Source organism: Salmo salar, chromosome 12, assembly GCF_965601325.2.
Source record: "Salmo salar chromosome 12, fSalSal1, whole genome shotgun sequence".
Classification (NCBI taxonomy): Eukaryota; Metazoa; Chordata; class Actinopteri; order Salmoniformes; family Salmonidae; genus Salmo; species Salmo salar.
The window spans coordinates 36,024,048-36,045,666 of record NC_138302.1 but is presented as its reverse complement, the minus strand read 5'-3'; the positions used below and the strand labels follow the sequence as shown (position 1 = coordinate 36,045,666).

At 43.9% G+C, this 21,619-nt stretch overlaps 2 protein-coding genes across 2 annotated transcripts; both read left to right on the top strand.

Moving 5' to 3' along the window:
• Positions 1-367: 367 nt before the first annotated feature.
• Positions 368-2,827, top strand: LOC106564850 (ras-related protein ORAB-1). Its single transcript, XM_014131311.3, has 6 exons — positions 368-549; positions 1,238-1,310; positions 1,444-1,539; positions 1,635-1,730; positions 1,906-2,037; positions 2,257-2,827. Exons 1-6 carry the CDS (start codon positions 536-538, stop codon positions 2,452-2,454), a joined length of 609 nt encoding a protein of 202 aa, XP_013986786.1. The 5' UTR covers positions 368-535; the 3' UTR covers positions 2,455-2,827.
• An 8,498-nt stretch (positions 2,828-11,325) lies between these two features.
• On the top strand, positions 11,326-20,419 carry LOC106564851 (SERTA domain-containing protein 2). Its single transcript, XM_014131312.3, has 2 exons — positions 11,326-11,823; positions 17,882-20,419. The coding sequence occupies exon 2, from the start codon at positions 17,886-17,888 to the stop codon at positions 18,954-18,956; it is 1,071 nt and encodes a 356-aa protein (XP_013986787.1). The 5' UTR covers positions 11,326-11,823; positions 17,882-17,885; the 3' UTR covers positions 18,957-20,419.
• Positions 20,420-21,619: the final 1,200 nt, after the last annotated feature.

Genomic DNA, 21,619 nt, shown 5'->3' with positions numbered 1-21,619 from the left:
GGACAGCTCATAATAATGGCTGGAATGGAGCGAATGGAATGGCAGCAAACCATGTATTTGATACCATTCCACCAATTCCGCTCCAGCCATTACCACAAGCCTGTCCTCCCCAATTAAGGTGCCACCAACCGCCTTTGCAATACTGACATCTGTCAGTGATCTCATGATCCAGTAGGGCCTGTGTTGGGCTACCGCTCTTCTGCAACCCAAACAATCAGACAGGTGTGTGGACCTCTCTTTATCCCATGATAATGCATGGAGTGGAAATAATGAATGAATAAATGATGGATGATAAATAATGTATGCCTAATACGATTTGACTACAACTTCCACTAGCCCCATAGGTTTGGTTGGCATTTCCTGGTCAGGAGGGCAGCCATATTTGATTCGATTATCTTGGCTCGGAGTAGTTAGCTAGCCAGTTGCAGTTGTTCTGAAAAAAATTGTTGCTGGATTACATTACACAGATTTCACACGACAAAGGATAGCAATATTTTAAAGAATAACTGCTAAACGTTACCGTGCTTAGTCAACGATGAATCCCGAATAGTAAGTAACACTGTTGGTTAATGATGACAGCCTGTTTTTTTTAATGCTAGATAACGCTAGTCCGCTAATTTACCTGGATGGTTTACTTCAAATAAGATACTTGTTTTGACTTCTATGCAAATATGAGATCGATGACATAAAGTATGTTCTGTATCAACTCCGCTCTAGACATGTTTTATATTGAATGTAAGTAGGCGTGTTAGGGCCTGTTTTTATCTTCCTAACTACGTTCAAACGCCAACTAGCATGAATGCTAGCTACCTACCCATAGGCTAACTAACTAGCTATTATCAGCTGGTAGCTAATTTAGCTAGCTAGTATCAGCTGGCTAGTTAAGTAACGTTAGCTAAATAAGCTAGTTAAAACGTTAACTGCTTTGACTTTTTCAAATATGAACATGTGTAAAAAGTCAGCTGACCAATTTAATTTTAATTGCCCAATATAGCTAAATCTAGTTAACTATGTCAGTTGAAATCCGTTCAAGGCTACTTTGATTGTTGTGTGAAACAAATACAGTACATTTATGGATTGACTTTTGTCACTATAGTAGACAGAACTAACTACTATGTGACAATTTGTTGCCTTGTTGTTTTTGACTTTCAACAAATAACGAATAATATATAGTAATATCTCCATGACAGTGGAATTGACATTTATTTAACCTGTGAAATATCGACTCTCCTTTCAGTGATTATTTATTCAAGCTGCTTCTGATTGGCGACTCTGGCGTTGGAAAGTCTTGCCTCCTCCTCCGATTTGCAGTAAGTAACCTTCTTTCCGTCTAGGTGTAATTTTGTCATGATGATATTTTGAGGAATAATAGTTTGACATCCCAGGAACTTTACTGTACATTGAACACCCATAGGAATTCAGTTTTTCTTATTTTCTCTTCAGGACGACACATACACAGAGAGCTATATTAGCACTATTGGAGTGGACTTCAAAATTAGGACCATAGAGTTAGATGGGAAGACCATCAAACTTCAGATTGTGAGTACCTGTGGCTGACATGACTTGATTGAGTCACAAGAACGGCAGAAGTGGAACATGGTGTTGGGTCTGACTTTGCTCTCATTGGCCCACAGTGGGACACAGCTGGACAGGAGCGGTTCCGGACAATTACATCCAGTTACTACAGAGGAGCGCATGGCATTATAGTAGTGTACGATGTCACAGACCAGGTCAGTCCATCCCTGTTCGCTTTCACTTTTTCTCTCTTCATATCAAGTTTACATAGCAGATAACTTAAACAGGCTTGAGAACAAGGTTAACAATGTTTCAGTGTATCTGGTTATGCTGCTTATTGCATCGGTTGTTGAGATATCAACAGTTGTCTCCTCTCCTGTCACACCCCAGGAATCGTTCAATAACGTGAAACAATGGCTACAGGAGATTGACCGTTACGCCAGTGAAAACGTGAACAAGCTGTTAGTAGGCAACAAATGTGACTTGACGACAAAGAAAGTGGTGGACTACACTACGGCCAAGGTAACGCTCTACCTGGTTATGGAATGAAAAAGAACCATCATCTTTTTTGTTGTTGTTGCAATTTTCAGTTTAATCTTTTCTTTCTCCCGTTCTGTCCCCCACTCTTTTCTCGTCTCTTTGCCTCTTTCTTGGTGTGTATATGTCTCTCCCCTACTCCCACCGTACTGTTGCCTCTCTCTCTCTTACTCCCCCTGTCTTTTTTTTTTCTTCCTCCGTCAGGAATTTGCTGACAATTTAGGGATCCCCTTCTTGGAAGCTAGCGCCAAGAGCGCCACCAACGTGGAGCAGGCCTTCATGACCATGGCAGCTGAGATCAAGAAGAGAATGGGCCCAGGGGCCACAGCCGGAGGCTCGGAGAAGTCCAACGTCAAGATCCAGAGCACGCCAGTCAAGACCTCCTCTGGAGGCTGCTGCTGAGGCCCCACAGCCCCCCAAACACCATCCACGCAGACCCCTATCAACCAATCTCAAAAGTTACCTTGCTCCACAGGGATAGGGAGAGAGAAAGATGGCAAGAGTGACAGAGAGGGAAGTCTGAGTGGCCTGGATTGTGTGTGCAGTTGCAATACCTGAAATATGTCCCCCCCCACCCCTAACAAGGTCAGCAATATGATGGTAAACCCATCCACACCCACAGAAACACACTAACATAATGTGGGATATTTTTACATATTACCAAAACATATACCTAAACAAAATAAGATGTGGCAACCTATCCAGACATTTTTAAACAAGGTGCAAGGTGATAATTATGAATGAGAGGAATATGAATAAACCTTGCCCGACTCTTTCTGGTAGTTAATAATACATTTTTCTACGATGGTTGTGTTCTCCTTATTTCACTTTGGATCTCAGCATGACTTTGGCCTGATCTCCTCAGAAGCTGAATTAGGAAGCACTCCCAATAAAGCGCATTATACATGTCGGCAGAACTGATTACTTTACCCACAATGCATCTCTAATGCAGTCATCATGACTTAGCACATCTGCTCTCTGTAATCAACCCAAATTATTTAAAGGAAATATCATTCAATGTCACGTGGTCCAACTTCATAATGTTGCCCCAAATAATGTGCCGGTGCCTTTATGGCAGGATGTGTATATATATGATATGCCCTTGGCACGCTGCGTTGTTGGCATGTCTTTCCAGTCCTAAAGACCTTTTGTATGCCCAAGCTCTTATCTCTTATTTGGGTTTATTGTAATGAATTTTGTATGATACTAGCATTAGTTAACATTCCTGTACAGACAGTAATTGTTCTGCTGACATACATAATAGCGCATGGAGACGTGCTACATTGAAAGTGTCAATGACATTTTTACTCCGCCAGTGTCTCTCAACCAACAGCACAACAAAGTTTCACCAAACGCTGAAAGAATTCTACCAACTGTATATATTTATACATATATGTAAGAACTGATTAGCTAAGCCTGTAGAGAAGCAAGTTTAAATATGTATGACATCATGAAACGTAGCTGAACATTTTAATTTCGGCATGTGATTTGTAGCTGAGGACTTGACATTTTTGTGGCACAATGTCTATTAAACAATGAAGGAGATCTTTAATAAACTTTTGTCTTATTGGAATTCTATCCTGATAGTTACACCCGTTCTGCATGCACATTTCACACTGAAATCGGCCTAGTCTCTGAAATGTGACAGACTATGTGCTCTTGTCTCATAAGCTGAATGGTATGATCTTTGGCCCAGATTCCATTGTCTCCAGTAAAGGGTGCTGTTGTGCTGAACTTGAGACGTCCATACCCTAACCCCTACCCTAACCCTTACCTGACCTTAACCTTTAAAATTCGACTTCAATGGGGTGACGTCAGTTGGACTCCCAAGGATCACGTTTAGACTTTTCCTCTCTTACCCAGCTCAACTACCTTTTTGTGCCCACCGGGGCCAAAACACTGTTTTTTACTTCTTACTTTTGAGTCTGTCCAGCAACAAGTGTACTTTTATATGCTTTTTAGCCAGTAGTTCTGAAAGTAGCGCTCACGGCCCAAAAGTGGTCCCTTAAAATGGTGTACTACGTAACATATGTGCAGATCTGTGCACCATGTCATTACTCTCGCTCTGCTGTGTGCATGATGTGCCTCTTGCTAGCTGTCACTCATATGGTGAGGGTCTGAAGCTCATTGGTTGAACTTGAATGCTAGGGGGCTGCCCACGTAGGGAAAATAGCGCAGCACAGCTTCCAGAAAAACAAACTAGGGATGTCACGGCTAATTGAGTTAAGACAGTAATTCTGCTCGTGGATTATGCATGTATGAACTACACATTGACACATCCAGCCCAAAGTAGGAGGTAAAAAAAAGTTCCGGAGCATGTCTGTAACATTATGTAATGCAAAGGTACCCAGTAAGACAAAACTGCAACACTGAATCTGGTACAGGTCTGTACCAGTGGAGGGCAGCATTAAGTGGCCTAGTTCCTGTCTGCAGCCGTACTGTCTGTCTCCCAGTAGTTGGGACTTCTTGAAATCTGATTTAAGGACAATTTCAAATCAATCATTTTGAATTGGCCCTCATTCGAATAGTAATTAGATTACACATCCCCAACAGCTGTGGTGAATTACATTGGCTTTTCCATGGCGCTCTATTATGTTCAACGGTTGTCTGAGTTCATGTGACGTTGACGTCCGTGACCATGACAAAGACATTTTTTTGTGGCTGTGATCGATACCGTTCATCTATTCTTTCACACCAACCTTGTCATAGAATTAGTATCATACCCAACGTAGAGCACCCACCAGATCATCCCGTGATTGGTACCCATTGTGTGGCCGCTTGATTAACATCTGTCCCTCTCATCAGCGCTGCAGTCGTGGTGGCATGATGCCCGCCGCTGTAAATGTGCCCCGGCCAGCCTCTCTCACACAGGCCCCAGGCAGAAGAAAGGGCACACTCTTAACCGCTTGGCATGCTCCCTTCTCCCCTCTAACAGACCCCTGTAATTATGTCAACGGAGTATAGTAAAAGGCAGTGTGAAGCCAGCCTCTTGTTTAGCTGTTGAACTGGTGTCTTCTCTTTTTCCTAGGCATAACCCCAATTTGCTTTTAAGTGAAAACAAAACCTACATTCAGCCGGTCCGCGTGGACAAAGGGCTAGATGTTTTGGTGTGAGGTTCAGAGGGAGTGAGTGGGAGTTGGGATGGAGAGCAGCAGCAGCAGCGGCGCTGAGGAGGGGGTTATAGAGTTGATGGCGCAAGAGGGGGGGGTGTTGTTTGCCGGCTTTATTTGTTCTTGGTTGCCGGGCAATGGAAGGGGGAAAGCATCTGTGACAGCTGTAGAGGGGCTGCAGCCTTTCCCCGGATATACTGAAGAAACCCTGTAGGTAAAATACAGAAAGAGAGTGGGTTGGGGGAGGATAAGGAGGGAGCTTGTTAACCCATGTGTGAAGTTCACTCAGACAATACAGCAAAAAGGTGGGAACTGGAGCTGAATTTGTGGAGAAGAGATGGCAAATCAAGCCTCCGTTATGTCAATCTTGGTTCTTTGGCTCATGCCTAGACGGCCGTTGTGAACTCGTGACAGGCTTTGGCCACACGTTGTAGTGTGACATCATCAAATGGAGTGAGAGGTGTTGGGGACTGTGTGTCAGCTAGCCAGTGAGCACTGAACAGCATGCTGCCCTACTGGCCAGACGGGTCCCATTTGTATGCCTGACGCCCTTCTGAATAATGGCCAAGTGTGCAGCAGAGCACAGAGTTGATTCTCTTCGGATGAATCAGAATTAGCAGCAACCTGAACCGACTGACATATAATACAAGTCTGCATGGACAGCTCAGTGAATTAGACTACCGGTAGTGACTGTTTCTATCTGTTAGAATTGGAACTGAGAAAGGTGTTTTGCGTCTGTTCTCAAGCGGTTGTCTTTTGGTCTTTGCTATAGTACTGTGAGTAAACAGTACAACTACTTGCCTTTGAAGGATTTTGCCTGTAACACTCATTATTGTATTGCTACTCAGCCTCCTTGTGTTCACTGTTAGACTAAACGTAAGTGGTGCCTGTTTATTTTACAAGGCAACCTATTTTAAACTTCATTGACACCAATTTTTTGGTAGCCAGGCTATGTAGGGCAAGATGAGCAAACAAAGGATAGCTGGTTTCTAGTCACCGGCTATAGGATTAACAGAATTCTTACATAACCAGTTTAAAGCTGCTTTGGTCAGAAGCATATCTCCAGCAAGCGAGTTGCCAAAAGGGCGACTTGACTTGACTTGAGCTCCCTATTAGCTTTAGTTACAGTATGTCAGTCCCTGAACCTCTTGTGCGTGCATGCATGTACAGTGGGCTCCAGTGAAAGCATTTGGGGGTGTGATTCATCAAATATGTACACTAGATATCTCACCATTTCATTCACCTCACAGTCAGTGCTAAATAATCAAAGACAAATCTCCCTTTTCCCCCTCAGCATCTACACACTCATTCCAGCCAGGCCCCACTTTAAATTGAAGGCCTCCGTTACGCATGTTTTTCTTTGGCTAGACTTTCTTTGGCTTTTAATCCTTTCATGCGAGACCTACCCCCTCCCTCTCTTTTAGCTACTCTCAATAAAGCCAATGGCGATACTGTATCATTCTGAAGTAGCTCCTAGTAGTTCCATGCCAGGCAAGACAAAAACCAGAAAGAAAAACACAGTGATGGATGGACGCCCACGGCGGAGGAGCCAACCTTAAAAAAACTGCAGCCGTTCATTTCCTGATCCCAGCCTGGCGGCCCTCCCTCAGTGTTCTCTCTCAGAGCAGGAGGAGGAAGAGATGGGTGGGATGGGCTTTTGGGAGCTAGATGGCAACCTTGGCGGTTTGTTATGGAGGGGGGGGGGGGGTCTGTTTCAATATCCCTGGCAACGGGGTAAACTCAAATAGTGCCCGGGTGCCTGTCGTACACTTTTCTATGTGGCGGAACCGGCTCCAGAGAGTCTATGTTGTAAGAGGCCCAAAAGAATTGACCCAGGATCTGCCTAACGTTGACGCAAAACTAAATCTGTAGGATGTATGCAGAAAATAGGAGTCTTAATTGACACCTAATTTCTTTGGCAGTTCCATGAAATATGGGTGTCTTGTCAGATGTAACAACTTCTCCCACTATCTTACATTTTCTTTATTGACATTTATATCTTATGTCATACTCTTGACAGTTTCATGTAATATGGCCGTCTTGTATGCAAGAGACCGCAACTTCAACCACTATCTTGCAGCTTCTCCTCAACCTCTTCTATTCTCTAACCTGTCCTAAAATTGCTTTCAGTTGCTTACAAGAAACATCATTCTCAGAGTGGAGGTCTCGGTCTCTCGCCATGCCTCTCCACTCTGCTCCAGTACCATCATGGTTGTTGTGATTAGATCACTGCTATTCTATTGGCGTGTCAAAAGGTAGGCATCCCTCAGGGCTGCGTCTTTCATTCAGCTTAATTTTGTTTCCACGTGTAATTACGAGTGATGTGTATCGAAATGTCCATTTCCTGCATGGGCTCTGATTGTGGTTGAAGTCATAAGGCAGTTCTCTGTACAGTCTCAGGTCTGTCTGTCTGTGGGTGGACGGACGGTCGGGTGAAATGTGAGAGAGACCATGATGACCGCAGGAGCCCTGCAGCCCTGTCTCAACTGGTGCCAGACCCAAAATAGGAGAGCAGCGCTCATTCTGCTCACAACTGGCAACCCAGGCCCCCCTCTCTTGCCCCTAGGAGAGGCAGCAATACCCCTAGCCCGGACTACTGCTGCCCTTCTGTCACGACTGTTTACCAGCTGTGGCACTGCCATTGCTTTCAGGGCCCTAAGGGCCATTGTCATTTAAATGATTAAGAATTTTTACTACATTCACTTGACTTCCCTTATTTAGTACTCATATACTGTGTTTCTGGCCTTACTTTTTTCCCTTGGCCTCTGTTCTGATTCACGCTGAGGTGTTAAACTGAACTTTGAACCAGTCCAAAGTTCAGAACGGGTTCCACTGGTCACAGATGGGAATGCCATATCTTCAGCTCCTGCATTAATTTGAAGGGAATCAGCTGCTTGTGTTGGAGAGTCCTCCGGTTTTTATTCTTGCCATCTGGTTGCAATTATGTTACGCTCTGCCTAACTCGGGGATAACCACCACATTATTGAACAGATGCCAGAGAATGGAGTAGTATGGGGCTCACATCATTCTTTCCTAAATGAGCATCTGCACACACACAGATACACAGGTGTGCGCATAGCCACATAACGACCCACGTCCATTTTGGGCATATGCGCATTTGATAAATCCCTTGATAAAAATGATTATTTCTGCAGTTTGCTAATATTCTATCTAACTAAGTTCTTGTTTTAAATGTCCTGAGTGTTTTGGACGTGTAGCCATGAGTTTGTATTTGAAGCTCTCTGCTGCAGCATAGTTCTAACCTGTTTGACTAGTTGAAATGTGTCTCCAGTTGTCAATGGAGAAGCTGTTGCCAGAGTGACAGATGAGAATTGGCTAAAAACTTTTTGGAGATTTTCAGAAAAAGTTGCTGGTTTGATTTCGAAGCATTATTATGCCACAAATAACACTGTCGTAATAGTAATGCACTTTGTTTTGTACATTAGATTTACGCTGTAGGAGTGATCATTGTCAATATATTTAATTTCCCTAGCTAACATACAAAGAATGCATTACAATATTGCACTGGCTAATACCAAGATGTCTAATGTTGAATAGCTTGCATGCCTTACATAGTTGTGGTTACTCACTCACAGCAAGACTAGTTGACACGAGAATGCTCCCAAGAATAGGCTATGACTTTTTCTCTCAATTACATGTTATCATTATTATTTTGCCTGAAAGCTGCCTACACACACAATGGGTTTTGATCTATAGGCTAGCCTAGGATATTTACACTAGCGCAACAAAATCCAAAGTTATTTTTATTTATGTATTTATTTCACCTTTATTTAACCAGGTAGGCAAGTTGAGAACAAGTTCTCATTTACAATTGCGACCTGGCCAAGATAAAGCAAAGCAGTTCGACAACATACAACAACACATAGTTACACATGGAGTAAAACAAACATACAGTCAATAATACAGTAGAAAAATAAGTCTATATACAATGTGAGCAAATGAGGTGAGATAAGGAAGGTAAATGCAAAAAGGCCATGGTGGCAAAGTAAGTACAATATAGCAAGTAAAACACTGGAATGGTAGATTTGTAGTAGAAGAAAGTGCAAAGTAGAAATAGAAATAATGGGGTGCAAAGGAGCTAAATAAATAAAGTAGGGGAAGAGTTAGTTGTTTGGGCTAAATTATAGATGGGCTATGTACAGGTGCAGTGATCTGGGAGCTGCTCTGACAGCTGGTGCTTAAAGCTAGTGAGGGAGATAAGTGTTTCCAGTTTCAGAGATTTTTGTAGTTCGTTCCAGTCATTGGCAGCAGAGAACTGGAAGGAGAGATATTTCAGGCTATTATGTATGTCTGGTCTGTGCATAGGGGGTAGCCTGGGCAGACGCTAGTTGGTGCTATGGATCTCCACTATCGTCTGGGCTTAATGTGCCAAACCGGTCATACACTCGTGTCCCCCGGCGACCGATTCGTACTAAAAACATTCTCCATTCTGGCTGGAAAGGATTTGATTTCCTTCGTAACTCGATTTAATGGCTAGAAGGCATTAAAAAAAAATGAAAATATGCGTACTTTCTTTATGAAACAGAATTTTCCACAATCATGCAAGAGTGGCTAAATGCTAGTACCGGATGTTGCGTATTGCATTCAGCTAATCAGGTTGCAGCAGTCTGTTTTCTCACACCTAACGTAGCAGCATTAAAAGAAACAGAACCCCCAGGCTGTAGTCTAAATTCAAAGTCGACAGCCCTTGGCTCTAAACCCTCAGCCTTTGAATGACATTTTATATCGTCACATCCGAGTGTACCTTGCACAAGCGAGGGAGAGTGATGATCAGAGAGGCAACGTCCTTGGTGGAAATCTTGAAATTGAGTTTAAAAAGGACCAACCGAAATCTAATAATGTACCTAGCTAGCTAGCTACAGTTACACATAGCTTAGTTTGGACATTTATTCCAATACATTTCAGAATTCCCAAAAATATATTTATGAAGCTAGCTACGTTTTATTGGGTCCTCACTACAAGAATAAGCCAATTTGCTAACGCTAAAATCAGTGTCATTTATATTTTTTTAGCATGCTAACTTTTTTTGTCTGACATGACGAAAATGCAGTCGTGCGGCCACAGGAGTATGACACGTGACTACAGTTTGCGTTGAATTGTGGTTCATATCAACCCCACAAGTGATCAAAGTTCTTCACTTGCTCCCTCGAGCTAAATCGATGTCCGAGTGGGAAACGTTGTTAGTGAATTGGACCTGCATCCGGTTTCGACGTGGATTCTCCCAAGGGAAAGTGGCTAGCGCGAGGGCTGAGGTGGTAAAAATGTGTTTGGACTGCAGCCCAGGTCTGATAGTTTCGAAATAAGTTGTGCCCACTGAACATACAGTTTTAAATGACATATATTGGATTTCTTGGCATGAACTTGTTTACAGAACATTGTTCAGTTTTAGTACAAAATAAACGTTTCTGAAGTGTAATTATAAAGTTAAAACGACATTTAGAGTAGAATACATGTATTTTTCACCTCAGATACAATATGCAATTAAACTTGCTAGTTAGGTATGTGGGTGTGGTGGTAAGTGGCATAGTAGTCAGGTATCAGTCCAGGGCACGCCCGATAGGCAGCACCACCAGTTGGATTTGAGACAGGCAAAGCCTGAATCATCAGGCCAGGCTGTCCTCAGGCATAGAGAGAGAGAGAAATAGGGTGATTGGTAAGAGCACTCGGATCCAATTTGTATTATTTGACTATTAATTACACTTTTCAGATTGCACACATTTATGAACATATAATTGAATAAACCTGTAAACAAAAATATAATTACGTTAATTGCATCTGTGTTTAAAAAATACAATGTACTCAAATTGTAACTTCAGAATTTCACTTCATAAATGTTTATTCTTATTAAAACGGAATAATGTTCTGTAAACGAGTTCATGCCAACAAATCCAATACGTCATTTAAAACTATGGTCAGTAAGCACAACTTTTATTTTGAAACTATCCCTGTTTACTTTTACGCTGCTATGTTAGGTTAGGGGTGGAAAAAACAGACTGCTTCAACCTGATTGGCTGAACGTGATACGCTACATCTGAGACAAGCATTTAGCCACTTAATTAAGCATGGTGGTGGGAAATGGTGTTTCATAAAGAAAGTACGCATACTTTCCCCGTTTTTTGTAGCCTCGACATGAAACCGAGTTAAGGAGGAAATCGACGCTTTTGGAGCCTTGAATGGAGAAGTACAAACCATTCGCAGGGTGACACTAGTGTATTACCGACTGGGCACATTAAGCCCAGGCGATAGTGGAGATCCATAGCGCCCACTAGTGGCTCCCCAAGTTACATGGGGGCGAGGCGTGTGCCACCGTACCAGTCAACATAGTCAGTTCAGAGCGTAACTTCATTTACGTCATTCCTAGCCAGTGTAGTTGTAGGTCTATCGGCAGAAAAAAAAGAGCTCAGGCAGTGCCTGTCCTGCTGTTCAGTGAACGGTAGTTGTCTGTGACTAGACTCATCGGTCTCCTCGACAGCTCGCCATTGTGTAGAGCTCCACGGCTATTTTGGAGAACCGCGGCGGGGAAATGAAAGTATAGACGGCCAAGAGTTCGATGTCTGGTGTTCCTCGTTGTAGATCTTCTGTTCTTGGCGTCAATTTGAACCCGATGCAGGATTTGAAACCCTTGCTGGAACTACATGTGGTAAGTTTACGATTGCGCTGCTTTCACCAATGTTAGGATTATTTAAACTGGCTTCAACATGGAATAATTATGCTTTCAATTACGTATACATTAATTATTAGCCGTTATTTACCTGTTTGCCATTCAAGAAAACATTTTGTCGCATTTTATTGTAGCTGTGTCTTGAGCCGAGAGAGAAAGCACCGCCGTCTGTGTTTTTTTGTTGTTGTTACATTTGGCTACTTGTCTGTTATAATGTTGCAACTGTTACATTGTCGCATGTGGAAGGAGACCCTAATGTTCGAAACGAAAACGTAATATTGTTATTAAGTCTCCAGTTCAGTGAAGAGCCGACTGAGTACTGTGTGGCGGTGAGTAGGCTATGGCGCCCCCATCACAGCCATAGGCTATCTGTGGCGTTTGCCTTTGGAGGTCAAGGGCAGCTGTTGTGACAGCTACAGTGATACGTCAGTGACAGTTCATACAGTCAATTGATCAAACATGCGTTTTGACATGACAGAAAACCCAAACCATTCAATTTATAAGATGTATCAATAAATCAAATAGTTGTTTTATAGGCATCCATACCATTTTTCGCAGTCTTAATGCCCCAGTAGTGGGAATGTCTGCTTCTATTTTTTTTCCTGTAGACGGTCTGCCTATTGAATAATGTTTTTCCGACATTTGAAAAAGCAAGTGACACCCACGCGTGACTTAGTTTCGTTTCAAATACTAGAGCCATGTCATACCAACAGTGATCATAATAGGGCCTTGGCTACAAAACAACTTTTTGGTGGCATGTAAGACGTTGAGGGAGTGGGAGGAGGAACTTGACACCAATATAACTTTGTTCACTGAAAACGTTGCCGTTCATGTGGGGCCCAGTACAATTGCTACTTTATAAATACAGTATAATTATGTAATGTTGCATATTTTTACATTTGAGACTTGCCCTTAGCTGTGTTGTAACTCATCAGATAGTGACTTGGTCATCACGTTGTATTGTTTTTTTTGAGTGACTCATTGTCACCTTTTACAGGAATATGATGAGCCATAGTTCCTGGAAGCTAAACTGGTAGTCTAGAAAATAGAAGCCCTACATGCCTTTTCAAACTGTTTTTAGGCTAAAAGTTCATGAGTATGCCGTACTTGTATAGACCTGACTGGGAGAACGGGCCTCTGAATTAATCTGGTACAGCCCTATGGGTTTGTTTTACTGTTTTGTAAAGCTTTTAACTGCTGCTGTTCAGATTTCCAAGTAGTTTAATACTGGTTCAGGGATGTGGGTGGCATAAAGGGCTAGTTCTGGCTGCTGCCTTGTAGGAACCTAACAGTGCAAAGTGTTATTTGCATTTCAACTGCAGGGCTGAGTGACATTCATATTTGCACAGGGAAATATGGATGTTTTCTTTTTTTTTGGTGTAGAGTTCCGTTGCATGCATTGGAAATGATTGTGACGCAGTTCAACTTAGAGGCCTAATGCAACATTTCCTTAATTTGTTTTTAGAATGATGTTAAAGATTTTAAAAACATGTTCATCAATTGCCCATCAAAACACCAAAGACTTGGAGTGAGGCATTTAATAAAATGGGGAAAAGAATAGTAAGAAATCCACCAAAGGGCTACCAACATGCAATGGTCAACCACAAGGAATCTGCACAGATTTGCAGTACGTACACAGTCCACACTCCTACCAGACTCTAAGCATTCCATCTCCGTGACTAAAGTCCACCTTTGCTTCTTTGAGTCTGTCTGCTCTGGTTTCCAACACTATTTGTTCCTCTTTTTCTTCTACTATGCGAGCAGGAAGGCTGAAGTTCACCTAAATATTTTGGCAAATTGGCTCTGAAATCCCCCTCTTGGTGATCATTCAAAATAACTCTCCGTAACTCTGCGTCTCTTCCAAACAAGCCTAGGTTCGTACAAAATGGCACCCTATCCCCTATATAGTCTGATTATTTTGACCAAGGCCCTAGTCAGTGTGGTTTCTCGCATGACTAGAGCCCAACAGTGAACCTTGTCTTTCAACCTAACATAAAATGATTCTCTTCCAGGAACCTTTTGGGCAAAATCGAGGCCGAAAATGCATGCGTGCCGAATATGAATGTGTTTAATTTTACTGCAATCTTGAAGGACTTGGAAGTCCGACAGAACTTGAGAGAAATAGTGTGGAAAATAGAATGATTAGGCTTGTTGATGAATGAGGGTTGAAATCTCAGGTGCATGCTGCACTGTGTGCCATTGAGAAAGGTGCAGGACCTGGATTTGCTCTTCCAGCCTCAGTGTGCTCTGCAGAGTTTGTATTAGAAATCGGTGTACCACCGAGACCCTCCTCAGGATGACGATGCCTGCTGAGTATGTGAGGCATGCAGCTGCCTGCTACCACCCTAAAAAAAAAGCAATCCCAATGACATTTTGACCTTGTCCCAGACAGGGCTCTACATATCCCTAGCACTTCATGGAAGTACACACTGAAATAACATTACTGAATGATTATCAATAACATGTGGAGGGATTCTGGGTCGTATTCACTAGGAAGCGAACGGGGAGGGACTGCCTCAACTTTTCAGTTGAAACACGTTGTGCTACGGTGTGCACTAATGAATACGACCCTGGTGTATCGGAACACAAAGCTCTTGGAGAACCAAGAAGTTCATGTCGAGACGTGAGTTTTGAAGGGGTCATGTGTTCAAGGGGTGGACATTGCCTCGTACCAATCTGAGTGTAATCTGAGTGCCATCGCTGTAAGCCTGCTGCGAGTATGGAGTGAAAGAAAGCGTTCTGTGTGGCCGGAATGCTGTTGTAATTGGACACTTTTCAGTTGTTTTTGTCAACTGAAGGTGTGTTCCTATTCCTATATTTCTGCTCTTTTCTTCTCTCTCAACTCTCCCTTTCACCTTCCTTTCCTCTGTCTCTCTTTGTCACCCTGTTTTTCCCAGTCTGCCAAAATCCCCTGTCAGTTCGCTCTCTCGCTCTCTCGCCCTCTCTCGTCTTCAGACAGTGTCAGCAGATGGCAGCGTCGAAGGGCCCCACGTGTGAAAAGAATAAGTGAACAGAGCAGGGGTGGAATAGGGGTCTGATGAATAATTTTTCTGGAGACATAGTATTTGCACTGAGGGAACTACTACAAAATGTAGCCTACCTACATCAGAGTACTGCACTCCATGTGCACTGGCCACACACACGCAAGTTGCTCTCTCACCTCCACTTCCATATCCAAGCAGTATCATCAGCTGTGACAGTGATGGCAGCCTGAGTGGAGAAACATTTTGGTTCTTCCTTTCCTTCCTCGCTTGTCCCTCCCTACGTCATCCGTCCCTCCCTCCCTCTCTCTCTGGATTCCCAGCTGACTGTATTCGTCATGGTAACAGGCGAGTGTGGAGCTATCCCCAGCCACGCACATGCACTTCCCTCAGTGTGTGGGCCCTCGGGGTGGGGGGGGGGGGGGGTGCTCAGTGTTCAGAGTTCAAGTTGGCGTGTGTGGCTCTAAGCAAAGCTCACACGCAAACCCTCTCTCACTCACACACACTGCAATGTGCTCTACAAGAACACGGTTTGGAAGTGCGATAGTGAATCTCTTTTCCTCTGGCTTTTATCACGGTAGCACACGTTACACAACGGACTGAAAGGGGCGAGTCTCTCGCAGGCTGTGTGCAGTAGTTTATGTAGCGGGGTAGAGTTACACGTGCCAGTGAGACAATGCACTGCAGGAGAGGTGTGCTCTGTGCTCCATCTTAGGTGACAGTTTGGGAAGAATTCTAGTGCAGCGGTTCCCAAACTAGGTCCCTGATATGAAAATGGGGCCGTGGGAGAATTTCCCAAATCCTGAAAAAAAAAATAAAAACAAAAATCATTACGTAAAAAAAATATATATATTTTCTTGCTCAACCATTGTAATGTCGTTTACCTTAAAAATCTAAATGAAAATGATTCAAATCTAAAAGATGAAATTCAACCAGAGAGTGCAGCACTTGAATAATTTCCACGATGAACGGCTCTGCCCGCTACACTGAAACCACACACTACTGCAGACTTTGATATTACCAGGCGCAATTGATATGGTGAAAACAGTGTGTGAGGGCCGAGATGCCCATGCATTGACCTTTTGTTCCCTATACATGTCGGGGGATGCTATTCACCAGGACATATTGTTCTGTCTCATGATTCCCGGGCAGGAAACGTCACAGGGGATGTTCAGTGTGCTGCGTGGCTATATTGACAAAGGTCCCACGGGACCGGATGGTGGGCTTTTGCACAGATGGGGCTGCCATCTGAGCAGGCCTCTGCAGGCCTCTGCACTCTAGTTATGAATGAGTCTCCCTCTGCGATGTGGACACATTTGTATGATACACCGAGAGCAACTGGCGACAAAAGAGCTGAGCGCAGGACTCGGATATACTGCAGCATGTATCTTCGATTGTAAACTACATCAAACCACATCCACTACGCACACGCCTGTTCGCAAAACTATGTGGAGATGTGGGACCAGAGCATGACAATGTTCTATTTCACATCGAGGCTTGGTGGTTATTGAGGGGGGAGAGTTGGAAAGATGTTCTGCATTGAGAGAGGAATTGTCGTCATTCACAATGGATGTATAAGAAAACCGACTTGGTTGACTTCCTGTTTAATGATTATAGTGTCTCCTTGCCTATGTAACAGACATATTTGGGAAACTGAACAAACTGAACGCAAGCATGCAGGGGAAATACAAAAACATTCTACAGATGAGTGACCAGTGGATTCAGATAATTATTATTAGAGAGTGAGTCTTTCAAAAGTGGGGGACGGGGGAGAACAAACAAAATAAATGGGGGGGGGGGGGGGGGGGAGAATATATTTGAACAGTCATCCATTTCGGAATTCCAACTCAGGAACGCGGGCTTCTTTCTAGAGCTCCGGCTGTCCGACCTGAATATCACTGACGTCATGATTTTTGCCTCCATATTTCTCAGCGTTCCCAGTTGTCTTGAAAGCACCATCAGTGCTCTCGTCTGCATTAAAACCAAATGTCGATCCAGGTTGGATGTGACGGCGGAGATGAGGTGCGACCACCCCCTGACTTTGAGAAGCTCTGACGCGACATGCCTTACGCACACCCATCTCATTAGTGGTGCTGAGAAGATTCATTATGTCTGACAAATGATCAATTAACTGCCAAAGCCCCAAATAAAGAAGTAAACATTGACAAGGATCGAACCCCCCCCCCCCCAATTTTCACCTAAAATGACACCCAAATCTAACTGCCTTTTATTTCAGCTCATGGACTTTACATGTTGCATTTATATTTTAGTTCTGTGTGTGTGTGAGAGAGATATAGGCCCAATGTGAACATTTTTTTTTGCGTAAATCCATAAAACAGCAGGTCCATTTCTGCCTGTTTTCTGTGCTGAGTCCGGGCAGGAAGTCAGTAGTTTCCTGTGCTGGCACGTCTGTTAGCGCCGTGTTCTGATTGAGTCAGGTGGTTCAGTTGGGAGCTTGTCTGCATTCCAAATGGCACCCTATTCCCTATTTAGTGTAGTACTATTGACACGGGCCCATAGAGCTCTGGTCAAAAGTAGTGCACTATGTAGGGAACGGGGTAGGGACGCAGACACTTTTGTCAGAGCTTGCTGCCACCCACCTAGTCAGCTGATGCCGCCTCACATGGGAGCTGGTCAGCTGACACCAAAGCCCCCTCCTGGCGCACCCCCCCATAAACTGATGCTGAGCGTGTGTGTTGTGTTCACTACTTGCTCGTCTCATTTCTTGTCACTGTTTGCGAGGAAGCTCCTCTGCTTCCAGGAAACTCGTCTTGTAGTGTGAGTGAGAAGTGGATTTGTTTTCCGCTTGTTATATTGCTGATGAAACTATGAACGAGGGGTTTTTCCTCACAGATGTTGGTTAATTATAAACACTCGTATCACAGAGATGCCAGTTACAAGTGTATCTCACTTTGTTTTGATGTGGTATGTCTCTAGCAGTCATTCTTTCACATTGCTGTGCCTCACTGACTACTACTCACTCGTTCACATTTGAAGAAAAAGCCACCATATGCAATGTTTTGCTCCTGACACCTTGTTTCTGGTCTCTCCCACAGATATATGTTGGGTAACGGTGTGAAGCGCAAACTGGATGAGGACGGCCTGGAGGAGGGCAAGGCGCTCCTCACGTCAGCGGCCGGAGCCGCGGGCAGCCACTCCAGGGTTAACTACACGCTGCAGCGCCAGACGGTGCTAAACATCTCCCTGATGAAGCTGTATGGGCCGCCGCGGACGCCCGCCACCGAGCCAGCCCTGCAGCGCCGGGTGCTCATCAACAACGTCATCCGCCGCATCCACCACGAGTTCAAAGAGGAAGGCGGTGCGGGGCTGCGCGCACTCTTCTTCGCCGCCCCGCCGCCGGCACCGAACGTCACCGAGGACGAGGGCTACCACGAAGCTCCGTCATCCACGTTCAGCGGCGTCCTCTCCCCGCCCCTCTCACCGCTGTCGTCGCTGGATTCTGGTTTGACCCCGGCCTCGCTCCTGGAGGACGACCCGCCACTGTTCTTCGCCTTGCCGCCGTCCTCACCCCACCCCCTGGGTCACCACCCTCTCTCGCCGAGACCGTCAGCGCCTCCCCCGCCACCCGCCAAGGACAGCTTCTCCTCAGCTTTGGAGGAGATCGAGGAGCTGTGCCCCATCGCAGTGACAACCTCTACTACCTCCTCCCTACCTTTGTCTCCTCCACCTTCACCCCAGCCCCCACCCTCTCTACCAGCAGGGATGGACATGAAAGAGGAAAGGAGGACATACAGCCCGAAGGACAAGGAGTCGCTCTTGCTGGACCAAAGTCAGGCTGCGAAAACCCTGTTGGCAGACCCGCCCAGCGCCCCCGCGGACTTGTCGCCCTCCTCCGGTGGCTTCCTCACTGACTTTGCGCTGGACGACATTCTATTCACGGACATCGACACCTCCATGTATGACTTTAACCCCCCCTGCGGCGCCTCTTCAATACCGCCGAACTTGGGGGTGTCCAAAATGACCCCCATGGTCACTGCAGACGACCTGGTCAAGACTCTGTCCAGTTACAGCGGGGGAGGGGTGGGCACTCCCCCTCTGGCTCAAAACCAGCCCTTCAAAATGGACCTGGCTGAGCTCGACCACATTATGGAAGTCCTTGTGGGGTCTTGACTGACAACGGGGTCGTGTTCAATAGGCACAAAGTGGAGGAAAACTGAGTGAAACGGCAAGTTGCTTGCCCAATAAGAAATGCTCATTTACATTTTCTTTTGCGAAGCGTTTTGCTACGGTGTGCCCTAATGAACACGACAAACCAGATAAAAAGTGCCGTAGGTGGCGAAATGTTAAACCTTTTAAATTTTTTTGTTGTCCGGAAATTGTAAGAAATGTAAGACTTCACCAGAGACGTTTTAACTACACTGTGCATGCGTTGTGCTCACCTTCCCAAAATGGAAACATAATGTCGAATATACTGTATGGAATGCATTTATTTGATTGCAATTTGAGTGCCTTTGTCTGTACTACTACTCTGTTCCTTGATTTTTATATAGCTTTTTTGTTTAGCAACACAGCCATACATTTTCTCTCTTTTCCAAATGCAAAGAGTGAATTTATATACAGCTTTTGCATACAGCACCATAGGTGTATACACTGATGCGTCCAAATTGAGGGTACTTTAACAATATTTTGTATATGGACAGCTTATCAATGTTATATAATTTTTCATAGGCCTAATTCCTTTTTTTTTTATAAATATATATTTTAATGTATTATTCATAATTTGTTAGTTGAATTTATCATACTGCTGTGTGTGAGCTTTCAACTCTCTATTTGTAGATGGACTACGTTTCCTTTTCCTGTATGGCATGTTTTGAATTTACTCTCAACTGATGTGACTCAAAAGGATATCAAGTGAAATACAAGGGTCACCTTGTATGGTCTTTTAGTTCACAGTTCAAACACACAATTGCAGACAAAATAATTTGTACTAAGTGATTATGAAGTTATTTATTATCATCCATTTCTGGTGTACACATATTTATTCAAACATGACACTAACATTTGGGTTGTACAGAACATGCAGTGAAATTCTGCTAGTAATGTGTGAAGAAATGCTGTGTAATATATTTGACCCTTTTTGTTTTTCAGGGAAGTGAATGCTGTAAGTCTGTGTGTGTGTGTTTGTGTATTAGGCTATGTCTCCGGTATTTGTGGCAATCGATCAGTCGGGAAACAGTTAGCTAACTACTTTGTCAGTGGTGACTTTAGTAATCCAAAGCCTTTTACAACAAAGCATTTCTCTTGTCAGTCAGTGGCAAAAAGACATTTCTGCTGCTTACATCTTCTATTCTTTGCATTATTATTATTATTATTATTATTATTATTATTATTATTATTAAAAAAATTAAGCAAATGTGGTCATTTCCAGTCATCTCGTCAATTTCTTTTGAATATTTTTTTTTCAAGAACGGCTGTATTTTATCACTGACCTTGAATCTGTGCCTTGATCTATGCAATATGTATTAATTGGTTGGAAATATCTGACTATTTTTATGTATAAATGTGCATACGACTTTAATGCAGTTTTACTTTTGTAGATTAATTTTATACAATAAATTGAAATGAAATGTCAACAGTTCTCAGCCTGTGCATGTGTCCCATTTGAACTAATACTCGCTCTATAACCCTCAAACTCGACTCTGGACCTCATATCCAGTTCCACTGCTTTTTTTTCTTCATTGTTCCCCTCTAATTAGGGATCGACTTAGATCTGGAACACCAGGTGTGTGCAATTAATTCAGGTAGAACAGAACGGGCAGGCTCCAGACCTCGTAAGAGTTGAATACCATTGCTCATGATTACTGGTGGCCTGTGCTAGTATGCCACCGTCTGGTTGCGCTCCAATGACAGGTTATACTGTCAAAGGTAATTTCCTGTTTGGAGTTGATAAAGGGCAGGGCTAGTCTGCACTCTTTGGTTCAGGCCTTCTGGGTGCCATGGGTGAATCTCGATTGCATTTCCTTGGGGTTTTCTCGTTTTGGGCAAAAGTCTGTCCTCCGTGACCTGGAAACCGATGTGTTCGAGTGGGATTTCGTTAGTAGGCAAACGGGATACATTCCTCACCTCGATAGCCTCCTTTTGACGAGGAAGCACCAGTGTATCCGCCACACCCCCTTTGAATCAGCTGTGTATTGTCGGAGTTAGAAAATCATGCACGTTTATAAACAATATGCTATTTTATCTATAAAATGTATTGCACGACTAACTTTCACTTTACACATTTTGTGATCCACCCCTGTAAATGTAATTTTCCTGATGAGTGAAGGACCATCTCATTTCAAACAAGCACATTTCCGTCGACTTTTTCAAAATGAGGCGAGAAAGAACACAGGAATTGAGAAAAGGCCCTTGACGACTCCTGTCCTTTTCAAAACCCTTTGGAAGAGGTAAGACCTGGTCGTTTGGTCTGCTCCTGCACATCAAACCGGATTGGACTGATTTGGGATCCAAGTCCCTATTGATTTCTTTAATATACTTGCCATCACCTCAACTGACTGACCCAGGCGGTCAGCATTTAGAAGCTAAGCTGCCTGCCTCAGGGTACATACCTATATACACGCTTACAATACCTGTCCATGCTTGCTCTTCTGTGGACAGTCCTTGGACCCCTAGACATACCAAGCGTTGGCTTTTTGGTACTCTGGCCAACTACCCATCTAAAACAAGTTGGATGGTTGTTTGCTGGTCAAGCTGGCTAGAGTCCTGGCCCTAAGTCCAGTCCAGTGTGTTGTGTCCTCTTCGTAAGACCACTGTTACCCATACTTTCCCTTTCA